Here is a 21609-nt window from a genome sequence, read left to right as displayed (position 1 = left end):
CTATGCGAGCAATATATACCATCATGCATTGCGGTTCAAAAGGTTTTAACGAGCGGAGAGTGGCGTTTGACTCGGCTGCTCTCAAACGGACGAGAGGAGCAACCAGCATGAACACAGAAACTCAATAAAGTTCATATTCAGAGCATTTTACTGAAATCTATGATCGGTTTTAATAAAGATTAAAAGATCGTCAACTTTAGTGATGTTAGTTTGTCGTAATGATGATGACAGACGAGAAACGAGAGTCTGTGAGCGTAAATAATTTAGTTTTGGTCCGAAAATATGTCTCATTATGTAAAATTCAATATTTTACAAGTATTTATTATTTGTAAATGTTTCGTGAAAATACACTCAGTATAGTATGAGTTATCACGGAAACTCATGCTATTATTTACCGTTGTTATTGATCCTCGGCCATTGTTAAGCTGCGCGTTTCAGTTGCGCGACAACTATGGGGTCACTGTCAGCAGCCGGTGAGTGAGCGAGTAGTGTCCAAAATGTTTTTTAATTTTGCTGAGTGAGTGCACTATATAGTCCACTGCATTAAACCCACTATATAGTCAATAGGGAGTAGGGAATGTTTAATGACGATATTGAGTTCCTCTAATGTTGGACTTTAACTGGAAGTTACCTGCAATGACTCAATATTTGCCATGCAAAGAGGCTTTCTGTTTGGTAGTGATAATATGGATCTTAACCTTTGCTTACTGTTCGCCCTCATTGTTTAACACTGCATCACACTTCAAGCTCTCTGTTCTGCAAAGGTCAGAGTAAACACAACAAGATCAAGGCATTCAATCCTGAAAATATTGTTACCCTTGGAAACCTTCATTTAAAAGGTTTTTCCCCAATCTTTTGTATTCTGTGAGCAGTTCTAGGTCTGTTGATTGCACTGCGGCCTTGGAGGATGGTCTGTTCATTATAGGGGTTGATTAAAAAGGCTGGCTAGAGGAGAGAGATGACCCTCACTCCTGGAGTTCTCTCATTACAACTGGGCTTGTTTTTTTTTTGTTGGGTGGGGTGGGCACTTAATGTCACAGAGCATATAACCAAAAGGGAAAACTTGCATTTTTTACATTTCCTCAAATAAAGTAACCCTAACGAATGAACTGATCATGGAAAATACTGAGCAAACATATTTTCTTTGCAAAAAACATTTCTGTGAATGGAGAAGCAGAATGTTTAGATGGCATCTTCTGATAATGTTGTGGTTGGTGCAGAAATGTGCTCATTCAGCCACTTCCCGAGTACCACAAATATGTGTGCTGAGGCAAAGATTCCAACTCCCAGTTACAATGTGTCTGCTCTGACTACTACCCAGAGGTACATGCATGTGGGTATACATGTACACACACACACACATATTGGTACATTAATGTGTGTGTGAGAGAGAGAGAGAGAGAGGCAGACAGTGAGTATTCCCTGTGGGCATTTGGCTGCAGCACTGGAGAAGATAAGGTAGTGTGATGTCTCCTGACATGGCCAATGATTCATAATTGAGGCAGGACAGCTGTTGCTGGCTGCTCTGACAGGTCCCTGGGTGGATGACAGATGATAGGGCCCTCTGGGGCCAAGCTATCTATCAGTCCAAGTGTTCACTGTCCGCTATCTGCTCACCTGTCCTTCATGAGCCTCCCCGGTGTATGTAAACCGAGTGGTCATGGACCCGCCATCTGTTTGACCTCACTATAATAACATTTTAAGTTGCTGCAATGTCAGTGTGCCCACCATATAATATATGGTCATAATACCATACATTAAAAAATATTAATCTTTTACAGAATTATTGGTGTATGTTGGTGTTAAAAAAAACAAAACAATAAAATGGCATTGTGATGTTTACCAAATAAACAATTACCGGTACTTTTATAAAACCTTGATAGTAGTGGAAGAGTTTTACTGGAACGTAATAATCTTTCTGATTTCTTTCTAAATGAGTAAGGTCGTTTACCTGCTCTTTTGTGATATTAAATAACAAAGAGGAAGGTATTTTACCTGCTCTTTGTAAAGTGTCTTGAGATAACGTGTTATGAATTGATGCTATACAAATAAAGATTGATTGATTTTGTCTTTTTTTTCCTGTTAAGTTTATTCAGATGAATAGTAGTAGGAATACATAATGATAATAATAAAATATAGAAAAAAGGAATTTTGCAAGTTTAGATTGGAATATAAAATAACACTACAGGAAAGCCATAATGCAAGCATAAACTCATCAATTGATAATATCTTTACAAAACAATTAAATGATATTACACTTTTTATTCTTAAAGTTATAAAGTGCACTCAAGGGATAAAAGGAGTAGCTCAAGTGCATTTATGTACAAGTGAATGTACAGGCGGGCAAAAAGATTGTCACTGGAATACATGGTTCACAGATAAAACATAAAACGGTGTGTCACCCGCATAGAGGTAGAATATGACATCTTATATCGTCAGTAATGGACATCATTGCTGGTGGTACGAGATACTCTCAATAGAAACTGCTGAGGAATGGCTAGAATGTGCACAAAAACATATGGTTGTTCAACCTTTATGTAGAGCGTATGTATATAAGTGATTAACAGCTTGCAACTTAGACATTTGCATGAATGAAAACCGAAAAAGTTTTATCAACTTTTGACTTGCAATGGTTTAGCCTTTGGTTCATATTAGAGAGTAAATATTTTAATGTTGACGAAAGAATCCCTCTTAAAAAGCCTTGTCAAATGGATGTGATGGTATAACTTTCAATGCAGTGCACATTTTTTATTTCTTGCCAGGTCTTTTATTCAGTATAACAAAACAGTCATCTTTGGAGCCACTGCCAAGGATTGAAAGGGTGAAATGTGCAAAGATAAGAAGCTTTTTATAAGTTCCATTGAGGCTTTTACTAGGAAACACAATTGATTTGTAGAATGATCTTTTGAGAGGCATTTCTTTGAAATACGCGTGAACGACGGTGGAATATCAGCCATCCATCATTGAATCACCAGCTCTACATAATAGTATAGGACGCAACTGAAATACATCGCAGGACGATAATTTGAAAATGAAAGTCAAAGATGAAGCAATTTGTAGCCTCTGTTTTTTTTTCCTTCATCTAAATCCTGAATAAGTACAACCTGAGTCACCAAGGCTGCCTGAATTTATCAGAAATGGAGTCCATGTCTAACTAGAATTGCAACTGCATAATTTCTGCGTTTCAGTATTATTCGTTATGTTAATATGTTAGCATGAATGTATACTCTGCTGCCCTTCTGTGTGAATTGGGAAGCTATAAGATGAACAAGTAGCTGAAGAAATCGGATTTGAAAAATATCCAAGCCCTCCATATTAACTCAGAGACAAAAAAAGGCAGATGAGTAAAAAAAAAAAAAAAACTGTGCCTAAGGCTCTGTCATTGCTGTTGCCCTTGAGAAACAGAGATTCTAAAATAATGTGAAAATCCTTTATTACTCACTGTGGCACTGCTGTTTAAGGCTCCCGCAACAAGAGTGCCACCTAAGCTAAAATGATAAAAACCTACAGCGAGGGTATTATAAAATATTCACAAATCAAAGGAGTGTCTTTTGTTTGACAATTTGGATCTGCTGTTTGCTCTCTGTGCTCACAGTTTGTCTGAAAAGCCTCCAGAGTAGTGTTGTGTTTAATTCTGTCCGCGATAAAAATCAAATCAATCAAAGTGGCTGGCCTCAAGGATCATTCAGGAGGAAGTCACCTCTATGCTTCGTCTCAGAGTGTCCATTAGCCTCTCTGTGCTCATTGTCAGCTCCCCTTCGACTGAGTGACAGTTAGTCAGCCTGACCAAATTCATTTTCCTGTCACTGTTGTGCAATGTGCTCATCCTGCCCACTGTCTCAGCTTTTCCAGTCTGCTGCACTAACACTCCAGCACACATATTACCTCAGGGACAACAGCCTTTGGAGGGCAACTATTTTTCTGCATCATAGCATACCTGAGGCCCCAGCCCACTACCTATGAGAGCATTAGCTTTCAGAACATGTTACGAATCTCACCGAGAGCTCAACAAAGACGTGGTTGAATTGGTCTGATGTTACACTTACCTTTCAAGGCAGGCAAAGGATCTATTTTGGACCTAGGTGGATGTTTTTCTGTATTTTTAGTTTCAGATAAGCACAGGCAAATTCACTAAAGGTATTTTCAGATACAAACGATATCTATTATATATCTCGATTATAATGGCGTTTTACAGTAATTCCAACGCCAATTTATTTAAAAACTCAGAATTATTCAATGTGTCTGGTTGTTTTGAGTTGAATGCTTCAGATGGTGCCAACAGCAGCTACCACATGGCTACAAGAAACATCATCATCTACTTTTGTCAACACGTCCAAAGCAATGGGTGGAAATTCATTGCAGTTTGTCAACTGAAGAAAACAATGAGGATGTGTCACTGTTCAGTTAAGTTAAGGTTAAGACACAAAAGCGACTTGGGTATAGATTCAGAGAAAGATATCAGTCTGGTTGATCACACATACAACATTACTAATGAAAAATTGGAATAACTGAACTTTGAATATTGGTCACAAACTGTACACAAACTATAGTTTTCTGGGTGAAAGTCCATGTTTGTTTGATCCATCGGTCCAGCCTTACAACGTAGTGATTTTGTCTTTCTCTCTCATCGCTCATCATAATCTGAGTTCCTCCTTCGGTTTTCTCCCAGCATAATTATCATAGTACCTTTCGCAAACCTTTATCTATATACATACTGATCCATCAAAATATGACAGCCTTCTCAGTCAACATTAAGGCAGAGTGTGGCCCAACTACCGCACTCATATGCTGCTGATGACAACCAATGAAAGCCATTTCATGATAGGCCAATTACTGCCAAATGCACAATTTAAAGTCTGCATTGTTGCACTGAGTTGAATAAAACAATAACAATATAACACCTTCCGAACTAACTTCCTAAGTAAACACTTTCAAATGATCTGGACTTTATAAGTAGACTTAAAGTTGTATAAGCTTAAGTTAAGTCTGCCATGCAAACACATGTGAAGTAGAAATCTCTTGTTTTTATTGTAGAGAATACTAATAATGACCTGCTGTTGGATTAACATACCTCTTTTATAGCTCTTCAGGGAATTAATCAGATGTTGCTCCAAACTGTGTCAGTGCTCCATTATCCTGACAGTTTAACTACATGCAATCCTCCAGAGGTTCCCTCTCCAGATTTAGCTGCAGATGCTGTTCAAACCTGTTGAAGACATAAAGCGCTGCTGTCAGAAGGGCTCACAGGCACAAGGAGAAGTTTGACAGAGGATAAGTCAATCAGGCATAAAACCAAGAGTGGAATGACCCCGACAAATCCTACAATTACTCAAAAAACATGTCTACAATACGGGAGCAGGTTAATGAAGAAGCGACTAAACTAAACATATCCCTCTGCAACTGCTTTGGTACACAGCTGAGAAAATATCACAGCAGGTGACCCATTTTTTTCCCCCACAGAAACATCATTAGACTAAACTTGGCTTTAAATGGAAACATAACAGCGTCAGTGTTGAATTAAGATCCCATCTGGTGTGAGCCGAGGCCTCATAAGTCAACAGTTAGTCACCAGGTGTCTGTGCAGTAAGATCTTTATTTGTTCAGTATTGGGAGTTAAAAGGCAGTTTGTCTTTCAAAGAGTGGATATAAATGTGCTCATTCTAACAGTGCTAAAAATACAATGCACCAACTGCTAGCTTGATAATGCTTTGTACATATGTCACTCTAGAAAAGCCTTGGAAAATGGTGAAACACTCACTGAATATCATCATGCATGACACATGGAGGTGCAGCTGTGACAGCCAGTTTAACCATAAGGGCTGAAACTACATAACAATATATCCTGGAACTCAAATCGATTTCTTCAAATAGCTTCCGTTTACAAAATGACAAAAAGTGAAACTGTGAAGCTGGAACCAACAAAACTTTAAAAATGTTCCTTAAAAGGAACTTAATTTTTGATTATTAACTAAGTTTGTTGATTAACTTTCTTTCAATGGCATTTCTATTGTTGCGTGATCTCTTTTTTTACAGGTGCTTAACGTGAGTGTGATGGAATGGGAGAAGGTGACAGTGGAGGACACGGGTGGCCGAGAACCCTTCATCCTCGCTAATGAGTCGGTGTTGTTGAGGGGCCTCGTATTACGCAGCTGGAGCAACCAGATCTCCATCCGATTTCGTAGTGAGCAGCAACAAAACCCTGGATTCCTCCACCTGCACTACCAAGGTGAACCAAATACTTACAAACTATGGTGGCACATTAGTCCATCAGTCGAACAAACTAGCTTTGATACCAATATGTTTTATTTGAAAGTACAATGAATATGCTAGAGCCATAGTGGGGAAATACATTGTTTGAATAGATAATTTCAAGCAACAAGTTATCAGAGATTTGCATTCTATAACCAATTTATCAGGTAAAAGGGCACTAACCAGATAAGATTATATAACTATTTAAAGCTAACAGTAGTTGTTTGATAAGCAGATTGCTCCTATCATTAAAGAAGGCACCAACCCGCAAATACAGCCAAGTTCAGTGTCTGATTTAGCTCAGGTGACAACACAAACATGTCATAAATGGGTAATTGAACTAAAGAAACCAAATCCAGGCTGTAAACCTGTGTTATTCTGCTGTAAAGTTGTTGTTTTTTTAACATGGTAGTCAATGGAGATGAACTCACTTAAGGGACCTGCATCATGTCGCAAAAACTGCTGTTTTTTGGCAGATCAGCAGTCTTGGGGTTCGTCGCTTGGAGAAAAAAGTCAAATGAACACATTCTATTGAAGTTCTGATTCCCCTTGCCATTGCAGATATTTAACGTTACTAAATTAGCTTTTGAATGTGGTCAAATTGTTTCTACAAAAGTGCCCGATGATTGCAGAATCTCTCTTCGGAGATAGTTCCACTATGTTGTCCATAAATATGATGGATCATAAATTCCTCCCCTCTCTCCACTTGTTTTGTGCTTGACATTGATCCCCCATGTCCTCAACACTGTCTGTTTATCTTAGCAATCACACAAAGTGGCCACCAATTACATGCCCCATCGATTTGAGTTGATGGTGGAAGCTGTTGGACAAAACATTCATTCCACCACATTGCTGCAGCGCTTTCATCAGCTTGAAAATGAAAGCAACCATCAGAACTTTGACGCTGTTGCGAGATAAATCAGCTCTTCACTGTTAAATATCAGTGTGTGGTCAGGCTGAAGGATGACAGTGAAGTACAGATCCTACAGGGTGATGTATGTAGCAGGACAGATGGTGGCAAAGAGATGAATTATTAACCTGTCCACAGGTTATCGTTTGTCCTTCACTTCTCCCTTTTGCATTTTAGTAAATCTTATTCAGCAGAATGAATTCTCTGTATTATTAAAAACATTTATGTTGGGATCCACGCCATGTTACTGTTGGACAGGTAAGACGGATTGCCTTGTTGCAATATGCACCTAATACAGACTTTATGTGGAATCTACACTCGGTGTTGCTGCCCACATTATAGACGAAACAGTTGGCTCCTGTTTACTTTGTGATTCACTTAACATTTGCTTAAACCCAAGTAATAAAAAAAAAATACATAACCAGGTTCCTTATGTTACATGCAAACATCTTATCCTAAAAGAGATTCATTCTGGAATAAGACTCATAACCCAGATATCTATGTGTGCAGGTATGCTTATGAACCAGCCACATACTTTATGATGTATGATGTTTGGCCTTTGCCTTTATTAGATTGGACATCTTAAGAGAGATAGGAAAGGAAGGCAAGAGAGAGAAAGGGGAAGGCATGCACCAAACGGTCGAAGGTGTTGATTCAAACCAGCGACCAGTGCATTTCTTGCCTCTATTTATAATGTGTCTGCACTACTGACTGAGCTAAACCAAACGCCCCTGCAAATACTTTTATAATCAGTTATGTATTAAAAGTATGAAATGATAAAAGTGGTAATAATCTATACTCTAGAGTGTAATCCTGGTGATTATTATTAATATAGAAGAGCTGTTAGGATATGAGGTAATAAAGGTTATAAAGCCAAGTTTTCTGCTTCTGTCAGTCCTTATAAACTCAAGCACATGATACATTTACAGTACTGAACTAAATTTAAGGCTGATCTATTTTTGTGATGTTGAAATGGGACAAAGACACTTGAGAAGATAAGAATCAGGACAAGACTCACACTGCAGGTATCAGCATGCATATAAAAATACAGATAGACAACTGACTGTGTGCTAGTGACAGAACATCTCTTATATTTCAAACCATTTTGGTTATGAAACGATCAATTCGCAAAAACTGGACTGCAGATTTGGCCAAGGGCTCTAAATTGACCTAAAACGCCTCTGAGTTGCTGAGCGTCTAACTTTTTCCTTAATAACTTTATCTCAAGATTGTTAAGCAACACTAGATGTCCTTGATATAATAATATGTGTTGTAACAAGTCAAAAAATAAAACTATCTTAAAGAATGCATTGACAGAGTCTACTGTCTGTGTTGTAAATGTCACCAGGAGCTAGATTAGACATGTATTGTCCACCTAACAACATACTGGACTTGAAGTTGATGGAACACATTTTGTGCCACTAACAACAACAATTCAAAGAGCAGATTTCTAGCATACTAGACATATTGGAGACACATAAGATATTTCAATTTGTGTTCCTCTCCTTGGTAAGCAAAGTATCACCTTGTCCTTTATAATGGACTGTGAAAAATGTGATTGGGCAAGCGTGGAGAAGCAGACAGAACTGTGGAGAGATGGATCTCAGCTCAGGGTAATTAATATCTGTGACAGTGTTGCCTCTGTCTGCAATGGCAGACTGATGGATGTCTCTATAAAACCAGCAGTGAGCCTGACACTGGCAACATGACTATAAGTGTGCTTTATTGTAAATATGTATAGAGTTGTAAGTCGGGGTGTGGGGCAGGAGAGGCTTCAATTTCTCAATACACACATGCGCACATATCCTCATCTACATAAAACCCATTGTCCAATCAACAGTAATTTTCAGAGACCAAAAAAAACAGCAGCTATAAAATATATGAAAATGCATGCATGCAACTTGTGATGCACTCACATTAAACGTGAAAAAATGCACCCTGAGGGAATAAACCCTATACTGTATGTACACACTCTGCTGGTAAAGAAACACATTCATACATAAATACTGCATGTGGTGTAAGTCACTACTAGTGTCTTGTTTCCTTTGTCCAATGTAAAACATGACAAAATCAACATTTTCCTTTCTGACACAAGTATTTTGTTGCAGTAAGGAAGAAAATGATCCAACATATCGGCCTGCAAGTGAGAAAAATATGCAATTTGCAATATTTATGTTCAAAACTTGAATGACATACGCAACATTGAATATAAAAAACATATTGAATGTGTATTATGAAATGTAATTGACAGTTTGTCTTTCTGCTGTTCTACACGTTTCAAACTTCACCTGTGCTTAAAAGTTTTCTTTCTTAATACAATATTATTTCAAACAACATAAATATAAATTTCCATGAATATTAACTAATAAATCAAAGCATAGCTGACTACTTGCCTGGGCTCCATCTGATTGATCAATGCTTGGATGCTGAGTGTAAATGTATAAATAAATTAAAAAGGAAAAAAAAAAAGCACTCTAGTTTTTGCGTGTCAAGCAGGCTTGTGGCTTTTTTGTTTTTAGGTATGCTTCAACCTAAAAGACTATAAAGTAATAATGAATTGTACAGCTGTTAGTAACAGTATGAAATACAATCAGAATACATATATTTATACAGCAAAGTAATGTATTAATTTCGGACACAAAACATAGTTTTGTGCAGTTATGAACTTGAAGTGTATATCAATGTAAACCATAATATCTCATTAAAGATTATATGATACTATCATTACAAAACAACATGTGTTTCAATAACAGTAAAACAGTAGTTTTATAAGTGTACAAGTGTATTCACCAGATAAGCATACTAATTACCAAACAGGGAAATGTATCTCTACATTAAAGCTTGTCTAGCAGTACAAGCTTCTTTTAGTATTTTTAACTGAAGGCTCAGAGAATGGCAGTATGTATTGTAAAAAATAAAGTATTTGTATTCATGACCATTGTTGGTTCTAATTCCTAAATATGTCACTGACAAATTTGGACCACCCTAACCTAATTTTCTCCGAATCAGGAAGTAACTTCATATAAACTGAACTTATTTATACATTGATTCTACCACAACTTCTTTGTTATCTCGTTGATGGAATGATTGTCATCCTTTAATACCCCTTAAAGTCTCTTAAGAGGCTTAACTTGTCATTTTCAGCTTCACTTAAGTAGAGCATAATCAATGGCACTGCCTATGGCAGCGATGTTTTACAGGAATTATCGATTGGCTGTTACTAATAAGCCTGGTTGACAAATCAGGTGGCAGGAGGACCTGTGTCACTGGCAGCAAGCCACCATTTACCACAACTTCTTCGTATCATTGATGAGACGCAACCTCCAGTCCAAAGTTATTTCTCTTTAATAGTCTTTATTGAGTAAATGACCATTAAAATCGAGTTTTTAACCAGACCACATAAATATCAATAGGCCATATCATGGCAGAACTATGGGCTGGCTTTCTACAAGTGAATCACTTTCCCAGAGACAACACTATTGATCTTTCTGTAAAAGGTAATGCTTTGATGCACAGCCAGGACACAAGGCTTGGATACAGTGGCAGTAAATTCTTCCTGCAAGTTATCTGCTCTCCGCTGCTATCTGAGAACAGTAAAACAACAACTAACCAAGAGATTACTTAATCTGGGGGGTTATCTCTGTATCTTGATGTGACAAGAAGTGGTAGTATTCTCCAAAATACTGTCATTAAATATTAAAACAATCAAAACTACATTCATGTTGCTCTGTCAACCTGTTCCATTATCTCCTGCCCTCACCTTGCTGAGTTTCATCTCATCCCAGTTCCCCACCTGAAGAGACTCATCTAACACTTAAAATGACAAATATTCAACAGTTGATCTGGTCTAAATTGAAATGCACCTTTTTTTTGTTTGTCCAAATCTGGTGTCTTGTGTCTTCCTCACCTAATCCATTGTGCCCTAGTCCACAGTGTTTGAAGAGCAGCGTTCTCAATTTGAAGTACTCAGGCAAATGAGAAAAGCAACAGCGGTAAAGGCAGGAGTGTGTGAGGCGCACTAACTTCTCCTGAATATGTCAGTGTTTTTGAGTGATTGATTGCAGGAAGTTAATCTCGAGCAACTTTTGACAGAGGGCAAAAGAAACCCCAACTCATCATTGGATCCAAAACTGAAAAAAGTTGGTTCCATGTTTGGCGACAAAAACAAAACTGTAATTTTAGATAGGTGAGAAAGGGGCAGGAAGCAATATAAACAGAAATGATTTATATTCAAAAAAGGCAGAAATAGTGTATTGCTGTTGCACAGATAAGAAACAGAAGGAAGCACAACAGAACGTGTTCCTCTTGAACAATACTGTGAAATGAAAAAAACAAAAACATTTAGCCCATGCTCAGATGCCTTATGATTATGAATTGGTTATGACAAGCTGCACAAAAGAAACAACTTTTTGAATTTGAAACTATGCCATTTAACTCCTGATGGCTCTTATCTATTTTTTCTTCTTCTTTTCATAGGCATCTATTTTGAAACCACGTCAAACACACGTCATCTAGAAATGATGTCAGAGAGACAATATTATTTTTGTCAGTAATGGCTCATTGTTCTGACCTGTGATGCCCTCGTAAAGCTCATTTTGAAAATGTATTCGAGGAGGGTTTTTTTTTTTCCACCGAAGGAAATACTATTTATTAAACCGTCTATTTATTAGACACCTTCCACAGTGTTTCATCAGAATGGCCATAACTACAGTAGAGTTTTTTTTTTTATGAATAATGAAACGACTGGAAATTCTAGAGTGGCAAAGTGGTCATTCTTACCATCCACATATTATTTTAATATGATTTCAATAAGCAATAAAAAAAGAATGCACAGCTATACATGCGGAGTTAGCAGTAAACAGCTTTAAATCAGCTTTTCTGTAATGAGCCCTTGACAGTGTTCTCTGTGGTCTAAATAGATCCTCAGCTGATGTTAAGTTTTATATAGAAACCTTTGGATTCATAACGACACGGTAATAAAGCCACAGGAAGAAGCTGTGCCGTTGCAGAAGCGCACACTGTAAACAGTCAACATCACAGAGTCTAGACACTCAATCAGTGATGAACATAATCTGAACCCCCCCCCCCCCCCCCCCTTCATTCTCCCTCCTCTCATTTTCACCTGTTTGTATCAGGGAAAATTAAGAGCTTAAATTGATTAATTAGAAGATGAGTCAAACAGTAAACGAACAATGATGACTCAGGATGGGAGGACATTAATCCTGCAAAGGCAGATTAACACAGCTGGTTTTACATTGAAAGTTTGTTTTCATTAATTTATCTACTCTACTTTATGGCCAGGGTAATTTTCAATAGGTGAAAGTTTCTGACGGTTCTATATATATATATATATATATATATATATATATATATATATATATATATAATATCATGTTAAAGTTTAGAGCTGTAATGTGTGTGGTTATCACATTAGAAATGTATTAAATTGAATTAAATTAGACATTAACAGGAGGCAGACAGTTTGTCAGGTGTTCAATTCGAGCGAAGCCGTGGTACATATAAACTGAATTCCTCTGTTGTGCGGTTGACACAGAGTGATCTTTTTACCGACTACAGAAAGTGAAAGTATAAACAAGCAAATAGATCCCTGAAACAAGGAGAAACAGCTGGATCTCTCTACACTCTGACGATGAGGTTTATTCAGTTTCACATCCATCGTGTGTCTTCATGTTCTGCTTTGTGAAGGCTAAGGCCGTGGTTGTGAAATCATGTACATATAGAAGTCTAGAAACCAGATATCCCGCCCAAATGTAAAAGTCCACGGTCCAATGTGTCTTTAGTAAATAGTTAGGATCTCTGTCGAGTCCAAATGTCCTAAATGTAAGCAGATCTGCACCTTTTTTACTCCTGTTTTGCCGCTCCATCCCAGTAAGGAGGTGTGGTCAGGATGAAAAAGTGACGTCAATGCATACTCTATATAGAACATCACTAGGAATTTTTCACAATGTGTATCGCTCCGCCTCAGTCAGGTTGCTAGTTAACATTACAGCAAACAAGTTGGCATAGTTAGTCTACCTCTGATTCACAAAACAGGCTCTTATTTTATTGACATATAATGCTATTCAAAAAACTGAGTAGCTGATATGTGGTAACCATGGAGACAAACATAGAAGCAAGAGTGTTTTAGTAGTGTTTTAAAACTTAAAGAGTTTACCTGAGTACTGTCATTGTGACTATTCCCTCCTCTCTACAAGGAAACAATAACTGCAGAAATTTGCTTCCCATTTGCTTCCTGTGGCCCTACAGTACCATCAGCTAATCTTCCTGGCTGTCTGCACTGTGGATCTATTATTTGTAATGGCAAAACAATCAGACTTTATGGCCCAGCACCACATCTACTGGAATGGAGGCAGCACGTAATTTAATACTCCAGGAATTGGCTCTACATTTTTGCCTCTGGCTCTCCCACTGCAAGCTCAATAGGGATGTAAATGCTGCTATGATAATGGCAATAACTAGGTTCATTGGAGCTAGTGATAAACTACGCATTGAATGGATGACCCAGGGGCAGTGTACCTCGTCCCCGTGGCTCACTGATTTACTGCCAAAGAAAAAAGGCCTGTTTCATTTCGGTGGAAAGCAGTGGCTTGTGTTAAAGACAAAGTCAGAAGATTAAAACATCGTAGATGGGAGGTAGTTTTACAGGCTTCTTAAGGCCATTATGCATTTAGGGTTGTTTTCCCTTGAGTTTGAGTTCCAAGATTTATAGGAAAACCAGTTTGAATATCCAATTTAGCTGCAAGGTAACGCTGGAAACATTGCTAAAGTGTTTTCTTTCATTGACAAATGCATGGCCAACTGCAGGCACTTCAAATACGACCTTCAGCAGAGGGTCTTATCTTCCACTTCCTCTGCATCTGTGCATGAGGAGACATCAGAACATGAAAATATTAAGAGTATTCATGCATGGACCGACAGACCTGTCTATCAAGTGTCAGCTTTCGCTTTCTTACAATGTGGCAGCAGCTGTGACTCCGAGTGAATGATGTAAAGAGGACAGCGCTGGAGTGGTTTTATCATGGGTCCTGTATTTAAGTCTTTTTACCATTTGATGTGTACTTTATCGGTCTGTTTAGAATCTGCTAGGGTTGTTTTTTTTGTTTTTAAAAAAATCTAACATTTGGTGAGTGCCTTTAGGATCACAAGGCTAACATGGTGGAATGAACTTCAACATGGTATGTAAGCATTTTAGCTATCCAGCTAGCTAGCTAGTAAGCCATGTGCTTCTACTGACAGTGTTTCATAGTCTTGAGAGAGGAATATAAAAACTACAGAAAAAAAAAAAAATAGTCCCAGTTTTCACTAATTAAAGAAATAACTTTTGAAATAGAATAGAATAAATGGAATAGAATTTTTCCATTGTTAGGCCATACAGTGAAACAAATCTAGTTTTAAAACTGAATAATAATAGCATATTGCCATGTCTGCCCTTTTACTTCATCCAAATGAATTGAATAACGTTTTGATGGAAGATGCAGTCAATGTCCAGATATTATGTTATAAGGCAGGAAGAAATAAACAAGCAGGTAACACAAGAACATTTCAGCCAACAGCTGTGCATCTGAAAGTGTGACAGTTAAGTCCACATCATAATCCTGCAAACACCAAACCTTAATCTCATTAACATAAATACATTAAGGTGCATTACATAGCCCTTGCCCCTTTATCATCATAATGGCTTTTAAGACTGCAAATCCAATTTCAATGCAGACAGGCCGTCTAGTGTTCCGCTTTCCTCGTCGTTTTCTCCTTCTATTAGCTCCTATTTAGGCTTACCACATACACACACACACACACACACACACACACACACACACACACACACACACACACACACACACACACACACACACACACACACACACACACACACACACACACACACACACACACACACACACACACACACACACACACACACACACACACATCATTAAGCTTGAACATAACTTGCAATTTGCAGAGGCTGAGTTAAGTTGCAGCTTTTAAAAGGTTTTGATAATTTTGTCATTGCACACTCGTACTGTTGCTGCAACACACACCATAGTGGGTCCAATTAAGTTGCTTGTTTTGTTGTTAACACATTTAAAGAAGTTTAAAAGTTTTAGTCTGGTCATTAAATTGCCCGCACTAATGAGGTAGAACAGTGCTGGTTATTAGACAGGAAGAGACGGTTGTTTAATAGCGTTCATTACCGTCTTGGTTAGCTCACTCCATTATCCATGTGGACTATACCATCCTATAGTGCTCATTTAAAAAAAGGGACAGGACAACAATGCAAAGCAAGTTAGGAACATTGATCTTCACCTGCTGGAATCACGACTATTTGACAACCAAAACGGAGGCTTTTCTTCTTCCAGCTATCATAATACAGCAGTGCTATGATGCTAAATTAGTCAGCAAGATTTTCATTTGTCAAGGTGTTTTCCCTGGCTTCACACAGTGACGTTAATTATCGCAGTACTGCAAACATGTCTGAGCGTACATTTACATACCGGATGGACTGGTAAACTGTCATTAATTAGGTGCTGGAGTGTTTATAAACTGAGTTGAAGGTTTGTAATAAAGCATCTCTAAATGTGTGTGTGTGATAGCAAACGAGAGAAAACGAGAAGGCAGACACAATTGAAACATTGTGCTTCACTCTGTTGCATAAATCACAGAAATACAAATGTTTTTTTCCCCCCTTCTGTGTCTAAATATGTTTTGCTGGTCAGCGGTGGTTTGGAGGAGAGACAACATGGTCAACAATCAAACAACACAGCGGGGGTTATACACAATGCGGGACACAGAGGAGTATGTTGTGCAGCCAGTTTACATTGTTGGCTGTTTGTTTTGGCCATAGCTGGGACTTTTGTTCAGCATTGAACGTTGAATCCTGGATAATTAAGTATCCAAAATCATATAGTTATATTTTTTTACTGAACAGTGAGCATCTAAGGCATCAGAAGGGGACAAGATTATTGAAAAAAACGTGATGAATATACATTTACAACAGGAGTTTTTTTAATGGAGTCTTTCATCATCTGTGATTTCAGTTTTTTTTGCACTCTAATTACAGAGCTGATAATTAGCACATTAATTAACAGTGCTATTCTGTCTCATATAGGCCATAACAGAATACACATTAAAAGCAGATCAACAACGACACATTTAACACATTTTAATGACAGTACATTAGTAGTCCCGAATCAGCATATTTGTCCTGCAACTTTTTTTAAACAGAATTGCTTATAGAACACTGCATTTAAGTTTGAGCTGATATTGAAAGACAGAGATGCCACATATCTAACATGAACATTTATATAACTTATTCTGTGATTTATTTTAAATGAAGCATCCTTTTCTTTCCTCTGCAGCCTTTGTGCTTAGCTGTTCATTCCCCAAAGAACCAGCCGGTGGAGAAGTTTCAGTGACTCACCTCCACGCCGGCGGAGAAGCGTACTTCAGCTGCTTCACTGGCTACAAGTTACAAGGCCCCAAGATGCTCACCTGTCGCAATGCAACCACACCTTACTGGAGCGGAAAGGAGCCTCGATGTGTGGGTAAGACAAACTAGCTCTTTGCCTGACACATGATCCTCCTTAACTCTGGAAGCAGGAAAGTATCCATTTCAGTGTTTCCCCTACCATTACATTAGGGGGGCTGGTAGACTGGTAGGCTAGTAAGTTTTCCAGTTATCAGCTTCTTCCCCTGTGATGCCAGTCTCATCAATGATATCCCACCCCCTCCATAAAAACAGACTCTCATCCAGCCTGATAGTCATCGAACATTATACATTATGTTATTTATTCATCAGTGCACAACAGACCCCAGTGTTGTCCGTCTACTTTGCACACTGCTGTAAGATAGTTGCACTCACCATCATCTTGCACACTCCTAGACAAATGTTCAGCTCATGCACATGTACAGGAAAAGACCAGCAAAGAAGGAAGAAGAACCACTTTGGTCATTGGATCCAAGCTAAGCTTGACACAGAAAGACAATTCATCACAGTAGCTTTGCTTTAAGTTCTGGAAATAGCTCAATTTTGGGGGATTTTCAGTCTGTTTCCGTATCTAGAAGACGTAGAAGATTTTTGTGCATTTTTTTTTTTTTTTAAACTTGAAAATTCTTGTCTGCAGCTTTCCCTTTACAATACAGGTGATTTTGATTAACGCATCCCTTCACTAAGTTGTCTCCTGGTGAGTTGATTAGTTACACTCTGAGGCCAAATGAGTGTGTTTGCTGGTGATTAGCAGCACAGGGAGCTTTTCTTTGGAGACAGGGGCAAAACAAGGCTATTGGACCTGGCTGCCTTAATTAGAACTCGGCCGCATGACTCTCCTCTTCCTGCTGGTATAAAGGCTCATCTGCCAGCTCCAGCCGTCCTCCGTGTCTGCCTGCAGCTGCTCTGAACTGATAGTGTTACTGCCGCTGTTTTGCTGTTCCCTTTACAAGTCCATCACACACAGTCACACACTCTTAGACCCAGGTGAGCTGCCGAGTGTATTCCAGCCACAGTCCACTGGATATCGATGCAATCTCAGCTCAGACGGGGACTTCTATCCAAAGCCCTTCTATAAGAAAGTTTCTGTCATTACTTTTCCTCATCTAGTCTCACCCTCCAACTCTTTTTTTTTGTTGTTGTCATCCTCTCTTCTCCCCCACTGCATGTCTTTCTTCTCCTATAGCATCCTGTGGGGGGATGATAAAAAATGCCACCTATGGGCGCATCGTCTCCCCTGGTTTCCCTGGCAACTACAGCAACAATTTGACATGCCACTGGGTCCTGGAGGCCCCTGAAGGCCACCGGCTTCACGTTCACTTTGAGAAGGTGGCTCTGGCGGAAGACGATGACAGGTGGTGTATGCTCGCTGCTAAACTTAAACACACACATTGAGAGTTAAGAGGAAGGTGAATTTCTAATCTTCAGTGAATAGTTGACACAGCTTTAAAGTCATTCTCTGAATTAAACTATGCCCATGGATAGACTCTTGAAGCCCTCAAAGGCTATAAATAACCAGAATCTTTAGGGAGTGGCAGATGAATTTGAAAGGACCTTTTATCATTATAATCCTTTAACAGTGCTCCATCAGGCGAGTGAATTAAAGGGACTACAGAGGGTAGTGAGAGGAAGGAGAAAGCTATTGCATTACATTTCTTATTCTTCAGGAACTGCTGATCCACACGATTATTTTCACACTTGGATATTCAACTCATTACAGAGTGGTGGAGAATGTTATCATAAAGTTATGACAGCCACAACTGGAACAATGATCAGCTCCAAATTGCTTCTCAGCTTCTTTTTTTTAAATACTTCTTTTACCTTTAAAGGCCCACTTGAATTACATACCAACTCAAGGCCCTGTGTCCACATAGAATTGTTTTCTGAGCGCCAGCGTATTCTTTCAACTGTTTCCAATGAGGAGAGAGAGCATCTGCAGCAATAATATAAGATACTCCCAGTATTTCCCACGGATTGTGTCTTGTTACACCCACATTCTCTTTGCCTTAGGAAAAAACTATCTCAAATGTAAAACATGCAGTAATAAGCACCGGAGTAGTTTCGGTCATGGACAACAGAATGTTGTCATAGAGACAGGACGGACTTGCAGTGCTTCTATTCTCAGCTTCATGCAAACGCAATCGAGTGCAAAGCCAGCGTTTTTCTAAACAATAAAATGGTACAAACCAAAGTAAACAAATTAAATAAAAATTATATAAATTGTGGGCAGTAGCATTGGATACAATAAGCTGTTATCAGGTTATTGTTTTTTGCTTAAATGCTTGATTAGCTTGTCACTAATATTGGGCTGCCTTGTGTCTCTATTTACCAGGCTGCTGATAAAGGATGGCAACAACATAGACTCTCCCCCTGTGTACGACTCTTATGAGGTGGAATATTTGCCCAACGAAGGCGTGCTCAGTACTGGGCGATATCTCTTCGTGGAGTTCACCACGGACGGGACAATGACCTCCACCGGTGCAGCCATCCGATATGAAGGCAGGTTGATCATTTAGTTTGCTAAAAGCTTACTGCACCTAGTGAAAATATATATTTTTTGTTGATACCACGTTCTGTTTCGGTCCACAGCTTTTGCAAAAGGAATGTGCTACGAGCCGTTCGTGAAGTACGGCAACTTCAGCAGCAGTGACTCCACTTACGGCATGGGGGCGGTGGTTGAATTCTCCTGCGACCCCGGCTACACGCTGGAGCAAGGCTCTGTGGTGATTGAGTGTGTGGACGCTCAAAATGCCCAGTGGAATGAGACCGAGCCGGCCTGTAGGGGTGAGTCAACAGATTTCATCTGCACGAGCGATTGTGTGACATTAAATCTTTTTTTTTTTTCTTTTTTTTTATGTGCTTGCACCGCAGCAGACTTTAGAATTAGTTTTGAGTGACCTCAGGACCTGAAGCTTTCATTGTCTTCTTGATCACTGCAGGAGTCAGGGAAGTCTTTTTACTCAAATATTAAAGACCACTGGCAGTTAACTATATCTCCCTAAGCTGCTTTTCCTCTGATCCATGATAAATTTCCTCTTGAAATTGCAACAATGATTTACTCTGACATGTGTGCTTGCAGGGCAGATTTTAAGAAGTGCTGGAGATTAAAAGGCATACAAAAGTTGAGCACTGCCACACTGCAGAGTACCCACCACACTAAATAGCTCCTCCTCAGCCCTTTCACTTCTCTTAAAATCTCACACTCTCCCCACACACACGACACGCTGACCTCGCTCCGGCTCTTTGTTGCTTACATCATGGTCTATCTGGAACACAATGAAATTGAAAAGCTCTCTAGTAAAGCTACATATGAGGAAATTTAATTTCTGCTCCGTGGGGTCATGGTCACGGAGTGGTTCAATAGTAGTAAGCAGTTTTACAAGGTTCATGTGAAGTGGTTCTGCACACTTGATTTCAGCTGTGTGTTATTAAAGACCAAGGTTCCAAGGTATTGATTGATTTACTTATTTATTTTGTATGGGTGAGGGTTGAAGGCAGAGTCAGTAGCTTTTTCCTAATAAATAAAATATAGACTTATACAAAAGTAATACCGCTCAATCATCACTTACATGTATAACCTACATACATGTGTGTTAGTGACTGTCTGTACAGACCCTGTCAGCAGTAGTCATGCGCAGCAGTAAGCAACATACTAGGCTCGCTCACGATGGAATTTTACAAAATAAAAGCCAGTGAGCAACAGACTTTTACAATACGAAAATAAATAATAAAAACTGCGTTAAAGCGAGATAAAATAATTGTCGCGTTAACTCATTAATGCGAAAATAATGCATTAACGTGCCCAGCCCTAATCTAGACCTATTTCGTTTTTTGTACCAGGCTGTAAACATGTTTATTTATGCTGTAAAAACAGATTTTTGGCTGTGGTGTGTATTTGAATTCCGGTGTTCCTGGAGCCAGCCCCAAGCCGACAACTCGACGAACTGCAGGATTTTGCACTTCCGCATTAGCTTCATTTTTCAAGACCGCAGGTTGCCGCTTCTATGTGATTCAAACCGTTGAATATGACAGGCGCGGACGTAGCTTCAAAGAATAGAAAATATAACCATAGTGACATAGTGACAAAGCTCGTTCAAACACTAGGTGAACGTTAGGTATATCTTCACCTTCTGACGCAGACATGATCTGCTTTCTGTTGGATAGGCAGGTGTTTTGCTAAACAATCAGCTTTTCAATCACAACAAATGTTATATTCTCAGGCTACTTGCAGTGTAGATACTAGCAGTTAACCTATACGGGAAGTCCTGCAGTGAGTGTGCGCTTCAGGTGGCGATATGCCCAGGAGGAGGGGCCCAGTTTGAATGTTGTGCTTACAAGCTGTAATGAACAATTACACTGACTTCACCTTTAAGAAAGGTACATGAAAAATGAATTAAGATAATTTGAAACAGGAAGTGTGTTATGCACTAACAATATTGAATGGCACAATAAAGTATATATGTTCAATCCTACAATATGAAGTCACATTCATCGTTCAGGGCTACCCTCATGGAACAGCAGCTATTAGTTTAGGACAAAAGTTTGCTAACTGTTGATTGTTGATGATACTGATTTTATATATTTCCCTAATACATCCCTTACTATACATATATTTGTTTCTTTGTGTCACCCTGAGGTGTTTCTGTGTTGCAGCTGTGTGCAGCGGGGAGATCACAGACTCTGCTGGTGTGGTGTTGTCTCCTAATTGGCCCGAGGCCTACGACAAGGGACAGGACTGCATCTGGGGCATCCATGTGGAAGAGGACAAGAGGATCATGCTTGACATCCAAGTGTAAGAGAGAGAGAGAGAGAGAGAGACCGCGCTCAGGTGTCAGAGTGAGAAATCACACTGGCAGGGTTGGGAGAGAAGAAGCGGGATTGACCTGGAGATTTAAAACACTGCATCTCTAGATAGAAACACATGCAACATACAGACACTCCA

The 21609-nt window shown here is 39.0% G+C and overlaps 1 protein-coding gene across 2 annotated transcripts in view; it reads left to right on the top strand.

Moving 5' to 3' along the window:
• Positions 1 to 21609, top strand: part of LOC109981479 (seizure protein 6 homolog) — a 105478-nt gene that overhangs the window by 62891 nt on the left and 20978 nt on the right. For both annotated transcript variants that reach the window (XM_020630282.3, XM_029276679.2), the window contains exons 4-9: positions 6034 to 6226; positions 16540 to 16725; positions 17854 to 18022; positions 19000 to 19166; positions 19257 to 19451; positions 21321 to 21459. In XM_020630282.3, the coding sequence (XP_020485938.1) occupies positions 6034 to 6226; positions 16540 to 16725; positions 17854 to 18022; positions 19000 to 19166; positions 19257 to 19451; positions 21321 to 21459 (1049 nt within the window). The remainder of the gene's footprint in view (positions 1 to 6033; positions 6227 to 16539; positions 16726 to 17853; positions 18023 to 18999; positions 19167 to 19256; positions 19452 to 21320; positions 21460 to 21609) is intronic.

Source organism: Labrus bergylta, chromosome 14, assembly GCF_963930695.1.
Source record: "Labrus bergylta chromosome 14, fLabBer1.1, whole genome shotgun sequence".
Lineage (NCBI taxonomy): Eukaryota > Metazoa > Chordata > Actinopteri > Labriformes > Labridae > Labrus > Labrus bergylta.
Note: the sequence above shows the minus strand (reverse complement) of the source record. Positions and strands in the feature narration are given on the sequence as shown.